General features: G+C 37.6%; 2 protein-coding genes across 2 annotated transcripts; one reads left to right on the top strand and one right to left on the bottom strand.

Moving 5' to 3' along the window:
• The first annotated feature begins 1,084 nt into the window (after nucleotides 1-1,084).
• On the top strand, nucleotides 1,085-3,219 carry LOC127959512 (green-sensitive opsin-1). Its single transcript, XM_052558736.1, has 5 exons — nucleotides 1,085-1,541; nucleotides 1,687-1,855; nucleotides 2,177-2,342; nucleotides 2,436-2,675; nucleotides 2,795-3,219. The coding sequence occupies exons 1-5, from the start codon at nucleotides 1,181-1,183 to the stop codon at nucleotides 2,906-2,908; spliced, it is 1,050 nt and encodes a 349-aa protein (XP_052414696.1). The 5' UTR covers nucleotides 1,085-1,180; the 3' UTR covers nucleotides 2,909-3,219.
• Nucleotides 3,220-12,687: 9,468 nt separating this feature from the next.
• LOC127959504 (synaptoporin-like) lies at nucleotides 12,688-17,923 on the bottom strand. The gene is made up of 6 exons (XM_052558726.1): nucleotides 17,650-17,923; nucleotides 16,575-16,741; nucleotides 15,062-15,180; nucleotides 13,998-14,196; nucleotides 13,658-13,849; nucleotides 12,688-13,220 (listed from the first exon to the last, which is right to left on the bottom strand). Exons 2-6 carry the CDS (start codon nucleotides 16,596-16,598, stop codon nucleotides 12,903-12,905), a joined length of 852 nt encoding a protein of 283 aa, XP_052414686.1. The 5' UTR covers nucleotides 16,599-16,741; nucleotides 17,650-17,923; the 3' UTR covers nucleotides 12,688-12,902.
• Between the last annotated feature and the right edge of the window lie 6,665 nt (nucleotides 17,924-24,588).

The raw sequence follows: 24,588 nt of genomic DNA, 5'->3' as shown, positions 1-24,588 counted from the left end.
TATATAAATATACCTATAAGCTAACAACAGCCTTAAGAACTACTTAAAATGTATAAAACAATGAGGCAATAATGATTGGCTAAATAATAATTTTAGGGTTTAATTAAATAACACTGTTAAAATACATAATGTAATTAAAAAAAAACAATTTATGTACATGTTATTACAAATGCCTTCTAAGGGAGCCAATGGCCATGTAATTGCTGCTGTTATATGATCAAATAGGCTGTTTAATATGCTATTGACCAAACATTACATCCACCTTTCAGCTATAGATGACACAGCCTCTTTCATTTCTTCAAAAAACAAAACAAAAAAACAACCAAGTGGACATCACAATCCTTACAAAAAGTAACTTTGGTTTTATCGTAAAACAGCTTACCGTAATTTTCTTTTGTGATATTTCTGAATGCTTGAGACTTTAAAATCAATCAGACAATTGTATTAATAAATTCATAGACATAATTGTCAAGAGCTACATTTGTTTTATTTTTTTATTAAAGTTCTATTTTGACCCCTCTAATATGTGTTTTTTTGTCATAATTATCACTTCCATAATATTTGAGGGAGGGGACACAACAATACAATCCTATTTAGGGCACCCATTTGGCCAGCAGCAGCTCTGGAGTGATAGCGAGATTACTAAATTTTAAGCAGGATAGAGGTTCTGTGAGGGGGGCTTACAAAAAAAAAAAAAAGACAACAGAGGTCCTGCAAAGCCACAACTGTGACAGATGCAGAAGTGTAACACTGAAATTAAATGCACATCAGTGTTGTGTTTTAATATTTTAATGATTACTACATCAGACAACTTTCACATCTAAATCACACTTTATGCCTGAAATAATTACAGCTCAGTTTAAACTCACTTTGGATTAACAATCAAAATCGTGGCCTAATTTTCTTAACCAAAAAAGTAAAAAGATCTTTCAAAGATCCAAAGCTCTACCGGGTAATTAGCCTGAAACTGATTATGTCTGCTCTTATCATTCAAATCCCACACTGCAACACCCTCCCTATCTTACGCTCCTGGATTTATCCCTTATAAGGAACCTCAGAGGGATATATAAACACTCCTTATGCATCCTTGCAAATAAAGAGCAGGTGAAGGGCTGCCACTCAGCTGTACCACAGCAGCAGTTTGCATCCTTTATTTCCTCTGGATCACTAGTGGGCAAAGATGAACGGCACTGAGGGAAAAAACTTCTACGTCCCCATGTCCAACAGGACCGGGCTAGTGAGGAGTCCTTTTGAGTATCCGCAGTATTACCTAGCTGAACCGTGGCAGTTTAAAATTCTTGCCCTCTACCTTTTCTTCCTCATGTCCATGGGTCTACCCATCAATGGCCTTACATTGGTGGTTACAGCTCAACACAAAAAGCTCAGGCAACCTCTCAACTTCATTTTGGTCAACCTGGCTGTGGCTGGTACAATCATGGTTTGTTTCGGATTCACAGTCACTTTCTACACAGCAATTAATGGCTACTTTGTTCTGGGACCAACTGGCTGTGCGGTTGAAGGCTTCATGGCCACGCTTGGAGGTAAGGAAAATTGCATAATTTTTTGTTGTTAGTTTCTATTTTATTTTAACGGCTGTGAGGAATTCTTTAGGTGAATGTCAATGTGCAATATGGGAAAGCTTCCCTTGTAGGTGTTAATGAATTTCATATTTTATTTGCTACACAGGTGAAGTTGCCCTTTGGTCACTTGTGGTGCTGGCCATCGAAAGATACATTGTGGTTTGCAAACCAATGGGTAGTTTCAAATTCTCTTCCAGCCATGCTTTTGCAGGAATTGCATTTACATGGGTAATGGCATTGGCGTGTGCAGCTCCCCCTTTGTTTGGATGGTCCAGGTTGGTCTAAAAAGACATTCTGCAGACATTTTGATATTTAGTGCATTGATTATAACAAACGTTTCAGTAGAACCTCAGGTATGTGAAAGCTACACGTTTATCGTTTATCAGTACATACCGGTAGGAATACAACATTGGCTTACATCCAATTTAAAGCAGCAAATAAGTTTTTTTTTTCCCCATGTAACGATTTATTTATTTTTACGGAATTATTGTACTAAATGTAGTTCTTTTTACATGCTTACTGTAAGTACAACAGGCTCCAATCTTTATGAGAACTCAGACTGAAAATTCATAATATCATGTTCATGTCTTTAACAGATATATCCCTGAGGGAATGCAGTGCTCATGTGGACCAGACTACTACACCCTGAATCCTGACTACAACAATGAATCATATGTCATCTACATGTTCGTTTGCCATTTTATATTGCCAGTCGCTGTAATCTTCTTCACCTATGGACGGCTTGTGTGCACTGTCAAAGCGGTATGAAATGTCACTTTAAAAATTCCTGGAAATTTCCCATGACTGGAATACTATGTTAAAATGTTATCATCCTTGGTTATTTCACTCTCTTAGGCTGCAGCTCAACAGCAGGACTCAGCATCCACCCAGAAAGCTGAAAGGGAAGTGACAAAAATGGTCATCCTGATGGTTTTCGGCTTCCTGATAGCTTGGACCCCTTATGCCACTGTTGCTGCCTGGATATTCTTTAATAAGGGAGCAGATTTCAGTGCAAAGTTCATGGCTATACCTGCCTTCTTCTCAAAGAGCTCAGCCTTATATAACCCTGTTATCTATGTGCTGCTAAACAAACAGGTAAACATTTATCAGACTTGTCCTACATATCCCAGACATCCCTTTCCATTTCTTCTCTCTCTTCTCTCTCTATTGTCTCTATAAAATAAACCTACTAAATCAAGCTTTGTTCCTTACAGTTCCGTAACTGCATGCTGACCACTATTTTCTGTGGAAAGAACCCTCTTGGCGATGATGAGTCCTCAACTGTGTCCACCAGCAAGACGGAGGTGTCCTCTGTATCTCCAGCATAGACTTTTGGACCTCTCACAGATTATGTTCTTTTAGTCATTGACCAATTTGAGCATCTGAAAAAAAAAAGACAAAAAAAAAAGACAGCTGGATTAGTTTTTGATTGTGTTCACTTTCACCATTCATTTGGTGAACGCAGAAGACGTTGATGTGTGAAAACTTTAAAAGTATTGGATGATCAGTGAACATTTGAATTGTGGTTTTATTTTTATGCACCAGGAGGCTAGCATTTGTATCTTTTGCCTAAAATGTACATATGTATTTTGTAAATACTGAAAAAGAAATACATAGGAATAAACACTGGCATTAAATACTTTTGTGTTTCTATTATTTATGAATTGACAGAATATTCTGTTTGCTCCCACATACTGTATATAAGATACTGATAGTGATATTTTATCTGTACTATAAGCAATAGCATAGTACACATCATATAGATTATCCACTATTCAGACTACAATGTACTATATAGAAAAAGTTTACAAATGTAAACAAAACTTTGGAATGCACAAAATTGAACACATTTACAGTCACATAAAGTGTGTTTTATATGTCAGACCCAGTATGAAATCCCTACAAAAAGCCCTACTCAGCTATTCTAAACTTGCAATTGTGCTAGACTGTGGACTGAAGCAGGGTGATCTTTTTTTTTAGATAAACAGTGTGGACATCAGCACCAATTTTTCATACCTTTCTGAACCAGCCAAAAGATCCTGATGTGACCTCTGTGAAGCTAACACACAATGCTATTGAGCAGACAATAACAACTTCCAGGAATTCGCTTTCTCAGATACCGTATAAACAAGAATCAGTAGCACCTTAGCTCAATGTCAAAAATTGCCCTTTTTGGAATCCCCAAAAGTAGTGAACTATATATCTTTCAAGTCTAGAACAGTAGCTAGTATTTGTTTGTTTGTTTGGTTTAATATACTGATGAGAATTTTTTCATGCCGGCTGTAATTTTTTCTTCACATGATTGGAGAAAATTGAAAATCCGTGGTAACGTTCAGGCGGTTTGAAAGATTTTTCAAGGATTCTAACTAGGGAAATATACAGTAAGCCTTCAAGTGGGTTAATAATGCTAAGAATTGTTTATATTAAATTAATCAAACCTTGTGAAATTTACATTTCTAAACCACTTTTATTGTAATCTGACATGTCTAATTTTCTTGCTGGTCTTTTTAAAAAATAACTGTGTCTGTTCTCCTACAACCAGAAAATGATGTCAGTAATTACTAATTGGGATTCTGAGAAAGGATGTTCAGTGGCAAGGCAGTGACATTTATGAGAGCATTACAGCATGTGTTGCTTGAAGCAGCATGATAGGGCAACAAACTACTATGCCAGTAAGGTTACATTTACAGTATATAATTGCTGCCCTCGCAGCAAAACTGCTTTAAAATAAGAAAGGCAAAATGATCACAATACTTTATTTAATCTCTTCATTCAAGTGCTCCCATTGTTCAAATGATAAATGGTCTCTTACGGTACATAAATGATAAATGGTCTCTTACGGTACATAAATGGTCTCTTACAGTACAATTCACTCTTACGGTACATGTTTGTTCTGGCTGTCATTTCAACTTTCAGTTCTGCTGCCTATTCAACCTTATCATCTACAGTATGTGCTGCTCAATAAACAGGTACAATATGCTCGTGATCAAATGCTTATTTCTTACATTCGACTCACTAAGTGTAATTTGTAAGCATTTTATGAAGTAATTTACTCTTTGCTTTATTGTAGCATTCTAATCCTATTTATCAGACTGAATGCAGCAAGAATCCTCTTGCAGATAATAAATCTTTAACTGTCAACAAGCAAAAAACAGGAATTTGTCTACATGCACTATCCCATAGCCTTGCTTTGACAGTACTGTGAAATAATTACTTATTTCTTTGTTTGTGTTGATAATGTTAATGCATCCCCCACCATTCACTGTCTGTTTCTATCTCTCTGGAAATTGTCCTCACGGCACCTTGGTGTCCTCATTGCACTTTGCAGTCATGTCGTGTAAGTGTAACTCATCAAGCCCTGACACAACTACAGTTTATGTCTAGGATTACGCGATCAGGCTCTGGTAGTAGGAATGGCATTGACTTCTCAGTGGGCACGACTCGACAAGATAAAGATAAGACAAAGATCTGCTTAAGCCAATTTGCAAGGTGCTCACCCAACTGTGGTATTGAACACTAACCTCTGGCTAAAGGAATTATGAGTTTAAACTAATTGGTTCTCCCTCATGGTTAGAAGCATGGAGTAGATTTACATGCAGTCCTGTCCAATATATAAGTTTAGTATATATATTTTTTACATAATTAAATAGTTAGATTAACAACATGCAGCCCTAGAGCGGTCAATTGCTTGGAGTAAAAATCTTGTATTTGTAAATTTGTAAATCTCACATTTTTTTGCATTTTGTTAGTGCCTTCAACTGCCAAGGGCTTCAGATCTTTATCCATTCCCAAAATGTCAGCTGCACTTCTCAAATTACCTTCTAAAAAAATGGAATCGATTTTTCGATATATGACAACAAGCTTGTTAATACAAAAATGTCTGGATATTCACGTGTGGGCTCACCACCTGCAGGAGGGAGCGTAAGGGGCCGGTGCATAGTGGATCGGGCGACAGTCGTAGGCGAGACCCCCGACGACCCGATCTCTGGACACGGAATCTGGCTTTAGGGACGTGGAATGTCACCTCGTTGGCGGGGAAGGAGCCTGAGCTTGTGCGGGAGGTCGAGAGGTACCGACTAGAGATAGTCGGGCTCACCTCAACGCACAGCTTGGGCTCTGGAACCACACTTCTTGAGAGAGGCTGGACTCTCTACCACTCTGGAGTTGCCCATGGTGAGAGGCGGAGGGCTGGAGTGGGTTTGCTAATAGCCCCCCAGCTCAGCCGCCATGTGTTGGAGTTTACCCCGGTGAACGAGAGGGTCGCTTCCCTGCGCCTTCGAGTCGGGGATAGGTCTCTCACTGTCGTTTGTGCCTACGGGCCGAACGGCAGTGCGGACTACCCGGCCTTCTTGGAGTCTCTGGGAGGGGTGCTGGAAAGTGCTCCGACTGGAGACTCCGTCGTTCTACTGGGGGACTTCAACGCTCACGTGGGCAGTGACAGTGACACCTGGAGGGGCGTGATTGGGAGGAACGGCCCCCCTGACCTGAACCCGAGCGGTGTTCTGTTATTGGATTTCTGTGCTAACCACGGTTTGTCCATAACGAACACCATGTTCAAGCATAAGGGTGTCCATCAGTGCACGTGGCACCAGGACACCCTTGGCCGGAGGTCGATGATCGACTTTGTGGTCGTGTCATCAGACCTTCGGCCATATGTCTTGGACACTCGGGTGAAGAGAGGGGCGGAGCTGTCAACTGATCACCACCTGGTGGTGAGTTGGATCCGATGGCGGGGGAGGAAGCTGGACAGACTCGGTAGACCCAAACGTACTGTGAGGGTCTGTTGGGAACGTTTGGCCGAGCCCCCTGTCAGAGAGATCTTCAACTCCCACCTCCGGCAGAGCTTCGACCGGATCCCGAGGGAGTCTGGAGATATTGAGTCCGAGTGGACCATGTTCTCCACCTCCATTGTCGCTGCGGCTGCTCGGAGCTGTGGCCGTAAGGTCTCCGGTGCCTGTCGAGGCGGCAATCCCCGAACCCGGTGGTGGACACCGGAAGTAAGGGATGCTGTCAAGCTGAAGAAGGAGTCCTATCGGGCCTGGATGGCTTGTGGGACTCCGGAGGCAGCTGACAGGTACCGGCAGGCCAAGCGGACTGCAGCCCGGGTAGTCGTGGAGGCAAAAACTCGGGCCTGGGAGGAGTTCGGTGAGGCCATGGAGAAGGACTATCGGTTGGCCTCGAAGAGATTCTGGCAAACTGTTCGACGCCTCAGGAGGGGGAAGCAGTGCCCTACCAACACTGTTTACAGTAGAGATGGGCACCTGTTGACCTCAACTATATATATCGTCGGGCGGTGGAAGGAATACTTCGAGGATCTTCTCAATCCCACCGACTTGTGTTCCGTTGAGGAAGCAGTGGCTGGGGACTCGGAGGAGCACTCGTCTATCACCCGGGCTGAAGTCATCGAGGTAGTTAAAAAGCTCCTCGGTGGCAAGGCACCGGGGGTGGACGAGATCCGCCCCGAGTACCTCAAGTCTCTGGATGTTGTGGGGCTGTCTTGGCTGGCACGCCTCTGCAACATCGCATGGCGGTTGGGGACAGTACCTCTGGACTGGCAGACCGGGGTGGTGGTCCCTCTTTTCAAGAAGGGGGACCGGAGAGTGTGTTCCAACTATAGGGGGATCATACTTCTCAGCCTCCCTGGGAAAGTCTATGCCAGGGTACTGGAGAGGAGAATTCGGCCGATAGTGGAACCTCGGATCCAGGAGGAACAGTGTGGTTTTCGTCCCGGTCGTGGAACACTGGACCAGCTCTATACCCTTTCCAGGGTGCTGGAGGGTTCATGGGAGTTTGCCCAACCAGTCCACATGTGTTTTGTGGACTTGGAGAAGGCATTCGACCGTGTTCCTCGCGACATCCTGTGGAGGGTGCTCCGGGAGTATGGGGTCGGCGGCTCCCTACTTAGGGCTGTTCGGTCCCTGTACGACCGGAGCAAGAGCTTGGTTCGCATTGCCGGCAATAAGTCAGACCTGTTCCCGGTGCATGTTGGACTCCGGCAGGGCTGCCCTTTGTCACCGGTTCTGTTCATAATTTTTATGGACAGAATTTCTAGGCGCAGCCAAGGGCCGGAGAGTGTCCGGTTTGGGGACCATACGATTTCGTCGCTGCTTTTTGCGGATGATGTTGTCGTGTTGGCATCCTCAGACCAGGACCTTCAGTGTGCATTGGGACGGTTTGCAGCCGAGTGTGAATCGGCTGGGATGAGAATCAGCACCTCCAAGTCCGAGGCCATGGTTCTCAGTCGGAAAAGGGTGGATTGCCCACTTCAGGTTGGTGGAGAGTTCCTGCCTCAAGTGGAGGAGTTCAGGTATCTTGGAGTCTTGTTCACGAGTGAGGGAAGGATGGAACGTGAGATTGACAGACGGATCGGTGCAGCTTCTGCAGTAATGCGGTCGCTGTACCGGTCTGTCGTGGTGAAGAAGGAGCTGAGCTGTAAGGCAAAGCTCTCGATTTACCGGTCAATCTACGTTCCTACTCTCACCTATGGTCATGAGCTGTGGGTCATGACCGAAAGGACAAGATCCCGGATACAGGCGGCCGAAATGAGCTTTCTCCGTCGGGTGGCTGGGCGCTCCCTTAGAGATAGGGTGAGAAGCTCGGTCACTCGGGAGGAGCTCAGAGTAGGGCCGTTGCTCCTCCACATCGAGAGGAGCCAGCTGAGGTGGCTCGGGCATCTATTTCGGATGCCTCCTGGACGCCTTCCCAGGGAGGTGTTCCAGGCACGTCTCACCGGGAGGAGGCCCCGGGGAAGACCTAGGACACGCTGGAGGGACTATGTCTCCCGGCTGGCCTGGGAACGCCTCGGGGTCCCCCCGGAAGAGCTGGAGGAAGTGGCTAGGGAGAGGGAAGTCTGGGCGTCTCTGCTTAGACTGTTGCCCCCGCGACCCGGCCCCGGATAAGCGGAAGATGATGGATGGATGATGGATGGATGGATTCACGTGCAGGAATTTTTGCAGCTATAAAACAATTCTCCAGTGATCTGGAATGGTGGAAACAAAGTAATTACTTGCAATTAATCAAATGACTGTAATTATGGTGATGTTGTTGCTTTTACGTGCGCTAATGGTCAGGGATGCAGCTGGAAAATGTGTCCCACTTTTGGGACTGACAAGAATCACACTGATAAGGTGCTCTTAAATACACTATTGGCATGTGTTATAGAGTGAAGCTAAAACACAATGGGGTGATTGTACAGTATTAGTGGAACATTTGAGGGTGAACATTGCAAAGAAACTTTGTTATCACCAATTGTAAATGCATATAAAAATCATTTACTAATAAAGCAGTCATAAAGCAGTCAAGTGAAGTTCTAATCTATATGTCTAATAGTGTTTATCATCTGTTTGATTACACCGTTAACCATGAATTTAATTGAAAAGCGCTATACAAATAAACTTGAATTGAATTGAATGTATGGATCAGTTATTTATAAGGAAATAACAAAAAGGTCAGAATGTCCAAATGATACTTAATATCATGTCTACTAAGATGCCTTTTATCAGTTTTAAATCCTTTACTGCCTATTATATCCCACAGTCCTATTCATTCTATTTGGCAGTTGAAAAGTATAACATAGCATCTGATAGAGCTATGGTTGAAAGTGACACATACTGCAGTTCATAAGAATTATTAAATGGTTGCTTATGTCTAAAGTTTGAATTTGTTTTAGTCTAGATTATTACATAATGCTTTGATGGTAGTTTCGGTTTACAGTTTTCAAGTTTACTCTACATTTAACTTCATTTTTTATTTTGTTTCAGTATGATTTTGATAATTTCACAAAGGAATAGGAATTGGTTCAAGATACCATTGCCAAAGATTTAAGCAACATCTGCTACATCTTTTTTTTTTTTTGTATAACAGATTGTTCCCAAAATTGACTCAGCTTACCTGTGAAGTAATATAGTAAAACGAGAAGGATGTGTGTCCAACGAAGGCCCAAAATCATGCCACAAAAGTGACATGATTGAGGGGTGCTCTGATGTTTTCTACCAGCCATTCCAGTTTTAATAAGCTGTCTCATGTTACATGTGAGATATGTTTTCCTACACGTACACAGATAATGTTATTTCTGTTAGTTGCTTGCTTGATTTTTATTGTTTTATTTATTTTTTTGTTGACTGACTCAGTGGCATGACAGTGGTCCTGTTTCAGACAGATTGTGTCAGCTGTATGCAACTGTTTCTGAGGAGAGAGCTGGAGCACTGACTTTCAACATTGCTAGCATTCCTTTGGCGACACCTCTAGGTGGCAGGTGGAAATTGATACTAAGTGAATGACTATATACCGTATATACTATAAATATAAAATCGATCGTGCCTAATATAGGCAAGAAGCAAACAGACCACTTTCTATGAACAAAACCTCTAAAAACCCTATAGTAACCTGACCCTTTGAGAAAAGGTAAGAAATACAAGTTTAAAAAGTCATGTTGAGCAATGTATATAATAATAATATAATTTTCTTGATTGTTTTAAACTCAGCATTCTTAGTTTGACAAGTTAGAGTAAAACACAAATATGCAAAAGGTATGGGATGCATATGAACACTGTAAGAGGATTTGTGAGAAGGACAAGAAACAGCAGGAGCAGCAGGAACTGGAAAGTGAAAAAAGCTTTGATCATTTCTCATCCCCTTCTGTGAAAGCTGCACATTTATGCCAGTGTCCTGCTACGCTATGCACAGCATTTGCCCCATTGTGTAGGTGTTATGTGTGTATGTATTTGATAGTTTCTTCATGTTTTACATTTGTTTTTATTTTTGGGTCAAAGTGAGTACTTGTATTTGGCTGCTATAAGGGAAAATGTCACAATTGAAAATGAAATATAAAATCAAATATTGATGAGTCAATACTGTATTTGAGGCTGGAAAAAGCCTGGCCTCTTAATCCTGACAGTCAGAAAAAAGAAAAAAAAAAAATATATATATATATATATATATATATATATTATTAATAATAATAAAATGTATGATACCTCTTCCCTGATATAACCATTTTCTTCTTAGGAAATGATTTACAATTATGTTTACAATTAGAAAAATACTACAGTCATGTAATGTTAAATATTGCTTTAAAGTTAACATATACCATTCTGTAGTCTGTGAATTTTTTATTCTACACAGTGTATTGTGGTAATTACTGGAATAATTAGTTCTATAAATCAAGACAAGCATTTATTTGTGGTTTTAGGTAATAGATGATTGTGGCTGCAACTAAAATCATGTACTTTATGTAGCTGCAGCTTTATGTAGCCTATGACCATGACCCTGTCAAAGAGCCAGAAGTGACAGATGGATGAACAGAATGACAAAAACTGGACTGCAGTAGAGGAACAGCGAGGGTCAGTCCAGCCTCCTCTTCACATACACTTGTACCTCCTAATATCAAACACCATGATGTCTTTTTATTTGCTCAGCTGAGTCTATGATTAGCTTAGACTGCGTCCTCTAGAGTAAAACATAATTGCCACTGCGACATCATCTTGGTGTCACCATGTAAGATGTTAATTCTGCCATTATGTAATTAACTGACTATGTAGGTGCTCTTTAAAGGAATACTTTACAAAATAGTTAATCTAAGATATAGATGAGTTTGTGTCTTCATCAAAACAGATTTGGAAAATTTTTTGTATTACATTACACATTGGATCCTCTGCAGTGAATGGGTGCTGTCAGAATCAAATTGTGAACTACTTTGAATGAACTATTTATAGTTTAGCCTTGCTCTATAATCTAGTATTCACAGTATTTGCAGTTTATGAATACTGTAAAAATACTGGCAATATTTTACAATGTACATCTTATTTGACACCTGTTAATCAAAATATATGCATTACAGCCTTTCCATTGTCATTTCTCTCTGTTTTCTGCCAAGCTCTTTAAAGCGCTCATTGCACTCTTTTTGTCCAAGGCCTGTAATTGAACAGCTGTAGAGATTCTCAGTGGTAACCTTTAATTTGAAGCAAGCAACATGCCAGTGGCTAAAATCTCATGATCACCTAAAGGCTACAATTTGGATCAGCTGCAAGCAGTTAGCTTCACTGCAGCGCTGGATATACTCTGCAGATATGGAGATGTTAACCACATGGCTCTGATAGGACTCTGACAGGCCAAAAGATCCTAATTGCTCCCTTACACCCCTTCATTAAAAGTCTTAATGGGGAAAACAAGTAGCTTTAGCCAAGGAGGTTGTCTCTTTTGTAAAAGACGCTGCAAACAAAGATACTGCACAAGCAATAATAAACTAAAATATAATTTACCATAAGTCACCAAATGGGGCTGTTTCTGTGTTTCTTGTTTTCATTTCTACTAAGATTGTTCATTTAACATTCACTGTTTTTCCAGGAACGATCTGAATTGCTAATGGTAGCATGGTCATGATGAAACATAAAAACATTTAGAGGAACAAGAATAATTGTATTACTTTATTACTTTTATTACAATCAGTATAACATAGTAACATTTATACAATTACAGTAAATTGGAACAACGGATTTGATTTGCATTTGATTTTATCTCATCTTTTTGCATGCATTTTTCTGAACACCATGTATGGTTAGACAAAATGATTCATTAAAAAGATCTCCGACTGGACATCATCCTCAGTCCACAGGGTTTCCATGCCATTCTCTGACTCGAGCCATTTGGTTTTCCTAGGCATCTACTGGCAATTAATCATTATTCATTGCAGAACATAAAAAAAAAAAAACATAGAAAACATAACAAAAAGAACACCATATCTTGTTTGACACTATCCTTTAAAATACCTTGGGAAAGCTAAAAATAAATGGCATTTCTAAATACCATAGTCTTGCCATTCAATGTGTTTACCATGGTACTGTTACTGCACATTTTGTAAATTGAATATTTAAACATAAAACAGACCATTAGAATATAGGCGTACTATGCTAAATGCCATCAAAAATATCACAGAACCATATCTGACATGGTAAATTAATTTGTTCATATGCATATGTGTATATATGTCTATATGTTTGTGTGTGTGTATATATATATATATATATATATATATATATATATATATATATATATATATATATATATATATATATATATATATATATATATATATATATATATATATATATATATATTTATAAATAGGCAAACTTTAACAAGGCAGAGCTTTCAATTCAATGGCACTTAATTATTTAGTATGCAGGCTGATATCTACAAAAATGTCACAACTTCTACATCACGATAGAAATATCACATTCACAAAGGCAAATTATCTGTATTATGTCTGAGAAAACAACAGTGTTTCTCTTCTCTTTTCTTTCTGTGCTCCACACACACTCTCTCTCACATCTCATTAACAAATATGAGAGGGCCTCTGGATGTGGGACTCCCCACTTGTCGGTAAAGCATCGGCTGTCCTAGATTGGTTTGGGGTAGGCTGAAGCCTCCGCTTGACAAGTCAAAACTCCCTTGATTATAGAGCCTCTGGCCAAAACCAGCTACAGATTGATCAAAACTGGTTTGACTGTACTGCCTGAAGCTGTCGCGTTTCTCAGAGGGAGTTCTGGAGGGATGACGCTTAGTGGACTTATGCAAACCTGTCTCTTTGTAGGCAAACCAGATATTACCAGCCCAAAGGAAGAAGTTCAAAAAACCAAAGGCCTGTAAGCACACAAGGAGGAATTCAAATTATGGAATATAACATTTTCTATTTGTAAATTGGTCATTTTTGTAGGAAAATAATTTCGATAAAGGATTGTTAAGACACACTGGCTTGACTAAGCCCTGTCTGGAGGTTTAAAACATTTTAAATACATTAAAAAGTCTGAGAGCAGTTGCTAGGCTGTTGTGGACGGTTTCTATCTTATTGATAGGAGGGTGTTGGGAGGTTTGTAGGATTCTTTAATGAATAGAGTTCAATTGAAATAATGACATTTTGTAACATCACAAATGTCTTTTTTGATCAATGTGGTGCATCTTGGCAAAATAAAAGTATTACTGGCCCCATTTTTTTAAAAAGTAGTGCATGTCAATTGCTAATTAATTTCTATGATTTTCTTCTTCCCCATATCAATACTGTGTAAAAATAATGTACTCACCACAGACATGTTGAGATTCGTCCAGATGGGCTCCTGCAAGACCTCACATAAGTTCTCATGGGCTCTGCAAGCAGACATTGACAGTAGGATTTGATGCACATCAGTGGCTGTCTTCACCCCAGACAGAGTTTTAGCCCAGGCAATCGAGCTTACCAGCCACAGGCTAGAGAACACTAAAGTCACCAAGAAATCCTATGGGGATTGAAAAGAAGAGGAGTACAAACAGAAAGAGTTTTTCACAATTCAATTGAGTTATACTGAGCTTTTCAGCACAGTATGTGCTCTCAGACTTTTTCTTTTACAGCATACATTTCTTAGAGAAATTCTGAAATGTACTTACAACTACTGGACCTCTGTTCTTCTCTCTGTATTTGTTCTGGTAGAAGAAGTAAACAACTGTGGCCAAAAGGGAATAGAGAAAAGCCAGGACCGACACAGTGACGAAGAACTGTGCAGATGAAGCATTATCCCCCTCGAGAAAGAGAGTCTCTTTCCTGGTTCCTTCACACAGAGGAGCACTGAAGTGTACCTGTTGGAGTCTGGGAAGAAAAAACATTTGCTCCTTTAACATGTTTTAAGCTCATCATCTTTTTGTTTCAGCACAGTTTCTTTTTGTTATCTTGTAAAGTCCAGACTAAGACAATGTGATGCCTCTAATATGTCAAATATCTCCGGAAAATAGTCACTCACTTAAATTACAATCGCATTTTACATTTGGTTGTTAGCTATGATTAATTTATCCTACAAATGAAAGCAGTCAATAACTGGGTGTTACTGAGATAAAGGGAATCATATTTGGCTGGTCATAAGAATTCAAGATGGTGGTGAGATAATCAGTTTTGGTGTTGTTATTTTTAACGAAAATGACTAAAAATAGTTTTTGTTTTTAAAATGAAATCATAAATATTAGATTAAAAATTTATTAAAAAAAAATAAATGTTGCATTAGAAATGAAATAGTTTGCAATACTGAAAACTAGAATTAAAATAATAATATAAATGCAAATAGAAATAAACAAAATCAAAAATTCCAATACTAATAAAAATGACAACAGGACATAACAAAATAACAAAAACTAAAATTAAGACTAAAACTGAAAAAAAAAATTCAAAATATTCATAAATACTATAATAGTATATAAAAACTAAAATAACTGAAATTAAACCACTTTATTAAAACTATCTATATGTTAAAAAAAAATTAACAAGGAAAGACATTACTGATAGCATGTTTACACTACTTTCATTGTGTAGGTTATAATTTTGTAAGTAAGCTAATATTTAAAACGAAACTAAACCAAAAATATAAAATCAAGTCTTTTTACATAAACTGATAATACATGTTTACAGTATAACATGCAGTATAATACTTATATACTGAGTTGTGGTAATTAAGAACCCTTACCGGAATGGGTAGTTGAAGCTGATGCTGATGTTGCTTTGGGTTTTGTTCAAACATTCTACTTTAACCATTATCTGGCCAGAATATCCCCCACATGTTGCAAATGCTAAAACAGCAAAAAGCTGTAGGAGAAAAAAGCTAATTATTAGTGAAAAGCCCTGAAGATATAAGCCTATTGTGGAAGGGACAAAGATTAGTTCTCTAGACTTTTAATCGGTAGCTTTACTTCATCACACAAAGTCAAGACAAATTAACCTCACAGAACATTAAAATATTCAGTTTTAATTATCCAGCTGTTTTCTGATTTAACTGTAGACCTGGATGCACGGAACTAACACCTTTGTCTGACACAATTTGAATATTTTTTTAACCCATTCAGGTTGTGTTTGGCATAATGAATGAAAAGGCTTGAGGTTTACTGGACAAGTGCCAGGGCTTCATTCTTTGTGGACACAGGTGTTTGATAAGAAATGTGTCCAAGTCTCCTGCTATTCTCTCCCCAGTCCCTTCCTCTCTTTCTGTTTCCGATAATATGATACAGCAGGTGAAAGAAGCAGGCCATTTCAATTAAGATTTAATACCTTCACTGTTTATATTAATTAAATACAGTCAGGAATACTTATGCTATGAGTGTGTGGGTCTGTGTGTGTCAAAGGAAGACATAGAGACACAGAAGGATGGAGAGTTTTTAAAAATGTAATATGCTATTTCTTTCTCGAGATTATATGAAAATTGCTTTGGAAATGCATGAACATTTAATTTATATCACATGTACAGACATCCCATATTTTAATTATGCTTACAAAGAACACATAAAGCAAAGAAGAAAATAGGTAGCTTCTTTGATGAGTCTCTGATGAGACCCAGTGAATTATGCAAAGGTTACCCAGGGGTTGCTAGCACACCCAGAAACATGCACACACAATCATACACACACACACACACACACACACACACACACTCAATTTCATCATCTTTACTTAAATATGCATGCATATATCATATGGCAAATACAAACATGCAATCTTGCTCCATTTAGCTCAGCTCAGATTCATCATTAAAATCTGTCAAAGAGCTGGATGGCATTGATCTTTTGCACATTTCAACAAGAGCAGATGAATTATTCAAGCAAGAGAGACTACAAACAGGGAGCCGACGCTGCGACCCCAAAGAGCAGCTAATAATTAAATCTGATTCCTGATGGACATATTTGCATGCATTTAAACATTATTTTGACAATGCAACCATGAGAAACGGCACAAAATACTGTCTGAACTTTACTTTCATTAAACACTTTATCTTGTGACTGTAAAATTATAAGCAAATGCTTACTGACACACTTTCAAATCATATACATTTCTTAATGTATTAATACTGAATAGAAAAAAAAAGATACAAATATTTTTATTTTTATTTTTTTATTTAAAGTTTTAAATAAGTGGTATAATTGTGCCAATACATTTTGGTCAAATACAATTCCTAATACTTGTAGGTTATAGAAAAAGAGAGGTCTTACCGGAGCAAATATGACCATACACATTGATGAAACGGATTAAGCATCAGCCCGTGAGTCTGTCTATGAAGAAGAGTTGAGCTCCTCTGCCAGCCAAACCCAGAGATACTGAGTGAGTGAATACCATGGAGATACTTCTACAGAGGAAACTGGCACTGTGTGTATTTGCTCTGTGTTACACATGTACACACACACACACACACACACACACACAGATGCACTTAATAAGGGGCACACATAATACATGCAGACCCCTGGCAGATCATTTAAAATAAAGACCTATTGCACAAGTGTATGTAAATATGCACATATTCTGTACATACACTAAGACTCAGTCATTGAAAAATATGCAATTAAGAATGTACTAATCTAGATCAACTTCACATTACGTAATCCTTAACAGATGTATTGGGTACTTCACATCCATTACCTCAGTGTTTTACATGCAGGACATAAATAATTATGATCATAAACAATAAATCTGCCACAGTAATGGCCCACTATATTCATTAATTATTGCAAATGATTAAAGTGGAATCTAGACTGGTAAATTAATTTTTCCTTGCACATTTTTGACAGCTTGATAACGAAATATGTGGTTTGTGTATGTAAATGATTCAAGAAAGAGAGTTGTCACATACAATTATTAAAGATTTGTGATCAAAATTAACTTACATTTAATTCTTTCTTTTTTTTATGTATTTTTTTTTAGGACATATTGTAGTAATTTCGTCTCAGCCAGCTTTAAGGACACAATAAATTATTATAATGAATACAACACATAGGCCTACAGGTGTCATTAATTACATGTGGACCGTTTCTCTCATGTTTCTCTCCTGTAGGCACCTTGTGTCTTTTTAGCTATTATAAATGCAAGTCATGAATAAAGAACAGTGCCCTAAAAGTAGAATCAAAGCTGATATCAGTGGCTTCATACGATCTGAGCCAAATAGTTCCTTTGATCAGTAAAAAGTCAATTTTCAGAGCCAAAAAATAATTAAAGAAACCCTAATACACATTTGCAGTAAAAAGAAAGAAAGAAAGAAAGATGATCATATGCTTCCAAATTTATACTCACTGAGTTATGTTTTATGTTGTTATACAATGCTGCCATCTGCTGTTCGATGCTGTTTCCAGTGTTCTATTTATTCAAACGTTAAGAATCCACATCTGTTTTTAAATTTATGAAAATGTATATCTATATTTTATTCATTATTCTTATAACAGTGCCAAACACTCTTACAATCACGGACTTCTCCTGTGACTTTTCTGTGCTTTCTTTTTCCTGCTGTATTTACCTCTTGAATTACAAGGCGCCCTTACTTTAATTCTCCACTAGGAGGACTGTTGTGTTGGAAATGCCTTTAAAACAAAGATTTAAAGCAACTGCATGAAAGCTTTTAACTTGTTCTGACGGTATACTAGTTCTAATAGTAGTTCTAAGTTTGGTTTCTTAGGTTTTCTTTCTTGCTGTTTTTTAACAGTGGATTATACACAGTGTAGAGAGGAAAGGAGAAACATGATGTGGAAACAACACAAACCAGCTCCATACAAGTAAACAAAAGCAATGAATGCTCTGTTTTATCATTCATAATGTAGGCATTAGTGGTACAAAAACACATTTCACTTTTTAATGGTGATGATTAATTTTTAAGAGTGACAAAGTAACGTGAAGTCCTGTGGCTTCCTCATCTTTCTTGTTTTTGTGGTTAGCTTTCTCTGCTAAAAGCTACAGGATTACCTCTCCGATGTTCATTTTTTAAAGAAACACGTTGACATGATTACAACGTATGTCATAAACATACAATCGTAAATGGACCCAATTATGACATTATTTAACAATTGTCTTGTTCTCCATCTTATTTTTTCCCCACCCAATCTCTCTCTCTCTCTCTCTCTCTCTCTCTCTCTCTCTCTCTCTCCCTCTCTCTGGCTCATTGCTTTAGATCACTCAAATGCCAGGATCCACTCAAAGCTAATTTAATTCTGGCTTCCTATCAGCTCTTTGCTCACATACAGTGGGATTTTTGCATTAAGGTAGGCAACAAATATATGTCCCAGAATGGAGCCAATAGTGCAGGCAACCTTTGGCAAGAAAACTCCTTACCTACACTGGGGAGATACAAAACTACATCATGGTAAGCATAGTTACAGCAAAAGAGATTCAGCAGAAACATCTTACAACCAAGCAATTCTACAACACAGACAGAAGATTTACCTTTAATATTCCTTTTAATATTCCTATGAAATGATAATGTGGTAGGCCTAAACATAATTAATTATGATTGTACTGAATATAAGATAAGAAAAATGAATAAATTGATAATACAAAAAGAATTTCAGAGTGCCTAATTACAGTAGAGGTATCATAATATACAGCTAACAATAGAGTTTTATTATGCTGCTGAAAGGGGAAGAAAAAAATCATTTTTGCAGGTTTGCTTTATCACATGTATGCAGTGCTGCACTGTTCAGCAAATCAAAGCACTTGATGTCTTTAGGCATGTCAGCTGTATAAATATTTTATGAGGTGATACACCACGATTGAGTAATGGGTAAAGACTGATAAATTGCATTGTGTTTAAAATTGACAAAATGACCACAATAGCTTCCTACTCATCCCTGTATGTTCATCTAAATGCTCTGTGTTCAATTTTGTGCATATATCCTGGCTTATGTCTCTCAGAATAAGGAAGGAGTTAGTGTTTCCTGTTGGATGGCAGGTCTAAAGCTCTGACAGCAGTGAGTTTTATACCACGCCTGAAGTGCTGCTGCTCTTCACTGCATATTTAATTACTCCTTTTCTGGCCTTTTCTTCTCTCCTGTTCCTGTCTAGTTTATGTACAAGAGGGAGAAGAAAGAAAAGACTTAAGTACTGTACCTGCTGTTAAATAGCAGACAAACAAAACGCGTGTTTCAGTGTAATTAAAATGTGATATAAACAGTGTTTTTAAACATTTTGTATTAAAGGCCTACAGCCCCATATGGCCCTTTCAACAGCAAACCAAACTTGAGTTATTATTTATTTGAATCTACATGACTCATGTAGGCTATGTCAAAAGATCAGTGACAAACCTTATTTTTACTCTCACGATTGCTGCGAATATTACCTGTAACCATAGTGTCAACGACGTCCACAACACCGCATGTTCGTTAACAGCGTTTTTGAATTCGTTTGTATTGAGTTTTTCAATTTGAATGCTCCAGTTGAAGAAAGAAACAGTTTATATGTATATGTCCAACTCTGTGAGTTGAAATAAAGAACTGAACAGAAAGTGAATGTAATTAGGTAATACAAGTTACCTCCAACACAATGAATTCACATAATAAGCGATTTAAACTTAAGTGAAATTTTCAAAGGCAACATTTTCGCACACATAAAAAATATTGATTGTGCAAATTTCTGTTGTAATTTTCCTTGCCATTAAGTTTTTAATGTGCCCATAAAATCCTAAAAAAAAATATCGGCTAACTCAAATCTCACACATTTTATTGTGCTCTTTTCTTCATCCTAATTTCCATTTGATTTAATAAGGCAAAATCTAAGTAGCTATAGCCTCCTCTCTGGAACCCGCTCATCTAAAAAATGGAAATTGTCATAATTTCCATACAATGGAAGTCTGCTGGCTCCAATGTTTATTCTGACTTCATTAAATTTCACTGTATGGACAATTTATTTATTTATACATTTTCTACACTGTAAAAAATTTCTTGTTGTTTTTACAAAAACTTTTTGGCAGCTGTGGTTGCCAGAATAATTTTGTAAAAATACAGAAAACTGTAAACACATTTACGTCAAAAACTGTTAATTTTACAATATAAAGCTGTAATTTACAAACAAGAAAATGTGAATATAAACCAGTAAATTCAACAACACACAAAATTAAATCTGTTTTGTACCTTGAAAATACTGACAACCACCATAATAATAAAGATGGTACTGTATAAGAGAAAGCCACATGAAGTATCAAAGCTCATCACAAGTAGCTTCACCACAAGCAGAAGTATATATTAACATATAGAAGGTGCACATTTATGGAAACACAAAACACCATCATGGTAACACACGTGATACTTAAATAATGCAAAAAACTTTCATTAAGCAACAGAAGATGTAACATAAAGCTCAAATGTACATAACTGATAACAAGAACTATTTAAAACATGATTATTTAAACAAAATACTTTCAAACGTGGAGTGTCACGCAGGGAATTCTGGGAATATCAGTTTACAGTTTTAGACTGTAAATTATACATTGATTTGTTCTTTTTTTACTTCTAAAAGCTGTATAATTAACAGAATTTTACTGTAAATTTACATTAAATGCTTTGTTAGATCTTTTACAGTTTTTCCCTGTATATAGTACGGGAACTTACTGTTAACCTATTATCAGTTTTTTTCCGTAGCGTTTTTACAAAATTTTACAGTTAAAATTACACTTATTTTTTACAGTGTAAATATCTTCTTTTGGGTTAACTATCCTTGTAAGTAGGCTCTGGTTGAGAATCACAGATCATTCTAGAGTGATCATCATCTAATCACCATTCTTCTTCTTTTGCTGTAATTATAGAGGTGGAAAGAGGTGAGTGCTAAGATGAGACTCACTTCCGAACGAGGGAACTTAACAGTGCAGACGTAGCCTTTGGTGTCACTGCTGTTCTGCCTGGTGCTGTACCAGATCAAGGACCAGTGCATTAAAGAGCTCTATAGAAATAATGGTCCTCTTAAACCTGGCTCTGTTCTAGAAAAGGGTACAGAGAGGTAAAAGACAGATGCCTGGAAGCATGAATGTAGTTGGTCTCATAATATTGGTGTAGTCTTTGATGAACCATATACATCTGAAAGATGACTGAAGCATAAGTGAGGAGCTGTTGTGAGTTGTTCCACTTAGAGTAGGTCTAATTCTGATCAATAAAACTCAAGGACTTGAATATACTGTGTCTGATGAATATAGATCTAAAAATCTGCACAGACGTGCATGTGGTCATGGAAACTGAATAATAGGTGCATTCATCATACTTGTAAATAAATATCCTGTTTCATCAGCTTGTTTGAACATAGAAAGAAAAGTGTGACTGAGGGATAAAAAGACAGAGAGACTAAAAGTGTTATGAGAGCTTTACAACCACGTCTTTAAGCACTCAGATTCAGCCTTTGCCATTGACCCACTGATATGACACACACACACACACACACAAACACAGTCTAATAATGTCACACAGTCAAGAAGCAAGGCTGAGCGTTTTTTAGATGTTATTTACTCCATGACATTATGAGTTAAAGAAACCATCAAATGGCTTGACGAGTGTGATTTTCGTTCTTGTACTGATGTATTTTCTATTGAAACCGGCAGCTATATCAAAGTAAAATAGTTCAATGTTCATGATTTTCTATAGTAATAAGTGATATACGTGGAAGGCACAATATTATTTTACAGTGCATTATATTGGACAATGATATCATCAATATTTTTCAGTTTTCATGGAAGAGTTAAAACTGGTTTTGCTTAAGAGTCTGAACTGAACCCCCTTTAAAAATCTATTTGTCAATACATGTGCATATATTCACTGTTTAAAATCTGTCATTTGAGGGAGGTGCTTTTGGGTTGGAGGGGTGAATTGATGAATATGCAAATAATGCTTGTTCAATTGATTGATTACCAGAACAGTGCACCTCTTCCCACACTCCCATCCCCTCAGTGTTGTTTCTTTTCAGATCAGTCTAATTGCCTTACACCGAGCAAGGAAACAATGTTTATAAGATGTTTGTAGAATGAACGTGTATAGCATGTCTGAATCTAGTACACAGATGTGCATGCATTTTGAGAGCTTGTTTATGGTTATACATGCAGAGAGAGAGAGAATGCGGCCTGTATGTTAGACTCATATTAAAATATAGGACATAAATAATGTAATTAATCATTTATATTTGTTACAGTTCTAAGTCATTTTTACAGTGATGTTTTAGTAGCAAAACATAGATGAACACAACAAGAAATGTTACTAATTGTAGTCAGTTCTAAACATTCCAGGAAAAGGAAACATTTTCCTTTTTATTTTATCATATTGCTATTTTTATCAATATATAAATTTATTTTAAAGACTCATTTTTACAGTCTATCTATCTATCATCCATCCATCCTTCCATCCATCCATCTATTTATAATTATAAAGTGACTCCTCGGTTTGATTTGGCTTGACACTTCTGAGTGTTCAGCATTATTTTATGTACAGAGTAAGAGAGAGAGAGCAGAGGGCTGGTAAGAATCCTGAAATACAGCAATTATGGAACTGTCATGGCTAAGGTATTAAAGTCAAAGTAGGAAAAAAGGAGCGGAGTAAGGATGTGAAAATGGCAGGGTCAAGGCCAGCTCAAATCATTCTATTAATAACCCATTTTGTCTTTTTCCGCAGAAGAAGATATAGATGGAATTAAATGAACTGCTTCTGCCTCTATTGTGAATTAATCACTGACATATTGTCAGATTTTGATGTCTAATTTGAAATCATGTAACATGCACACAAACCCCAAATGCATATATGTATACTGTATATATATGTACATACAGTACAGACCAAAAGTTTGGAAACACCTTCTCATTCAAAGAGTTTTCTTTATTTTCATGACTATGAAAATTGTAGATTCACACTGAAGGCATCAAAACTATGAATTAACACATGTGGAATTATATATGGAATTATATACATAACAAAAAAGTGTGAAACAACTGAAAATATGTCATATTCTAGGTTCTTCAAAGTAGCCACCTTTTGCTTTGATTACTGCTTTGCACACTCTTGGCATTCTCTTGATGAGCTTCAAGAGGTAGTCTCCTGAAATGGTCTTCCAACAGTCTTGAAGGAGTTCCCTGAGAGATGAAAATAAAGAAAACTCTTTGAATGAGAAGGTGTGTCCAAACTTTTGGTCTGTACTGTATCTATATACGGTATATATATATATATATATATATATATATATATATATATATATATATATATATATATATATATATATATATATATATATATATGTAAACAAACACAAAACATGCTTTTACTTTACATACTATTACTTTACATACAAGGTGTGGCCTTCAAAATGTTTAATGCATGATTAGACAATATAATGTTGTGCATGTGCTAACTTATATAATATAAATATAATATAAATGTTGTAAAAAGAAATAGGTACATACAAAACATCACCAGAAATGGATTTGTTCTCCAAGCCAAAAACACTGCAAGCCAATATTAGCTTTACTATACAAGTTCCTCCATCAGAGAGATGGCAAGACATACATTGAAGCTGAAGTAAAGCAGGGCAGAGAGAAACTCAAATCAATTATTGATGGTTAAGATGCAGAGAGAGTGCTGCTGCAGATGGAGCAAGGGTTGGGGGGGGGGGGGGGTGATGGGGGATCTGGAGAACCATTTGTGACAACATCCACTGGAGAAAGCCCGAACAGGAAGTGCTAGCATAGCAGCACTGTTCTGGAAACACCTGGGGTGGTACCTGTGGTCTGGAACACTGAATATCTGTGCTACAGGACATGATAGCACACCTCCAAAGAGAATCTTTCATGGCCTGTATAATGTGATGATCCCGTCTCCTGACTGAACCATGAAGCAGTCATTTGGTTTGAGAACAGGTTCTTTTATTAATTTTTTTAAAAAGCATTACTAAACGTGTATTCAGTGAGTGACTGAGTATATGTTCGGTAAGATATCCTTACAATAAAAAAGTGGGTTGTTGTGTGTACTGTATAATTGCTTTTGTTGCAGCAGAATATATTTCCATATCAGTTAGGTTCATCGACACATTCGAGGAGTGTGATTATTCTGAAATAAACTGAACACTCATTGAGCTATATTTAGCAAATGTGTGAACATGCAGACATGTTTTTGGAGAGCACCGCTTTAACTGAACATCTGGTGCGATAGTCTGAACCATCGGGACTTTATATTTATAGTCTTAACTGCTAATTCTCTGGCAAGCCCAAAGAACAAAGTGCATGTT

Source organism: Carassius gibelio, chromosome B6 (genome assembly GCF_023724105.1).
Source record: "Carassius gibelio isolate Cgi1373 ecotype wild population from Czech Republic chromosome B6, carGib1.2-hapl.c, whole genome shotgun sequence".
Classification (NCBI taxonomy): domain Eukaryota; kingdom Metazoa; phylum Chordata; class Actinopteri; order Cypriniformes; family Cyprinidae; genus Carassius; species Carassius gibelio.
The sequence above is the reverse complement of the archived record's forward strand: the minus strand, read 5'-3'. Positions and strand labels throughout refer to the sequence as shown.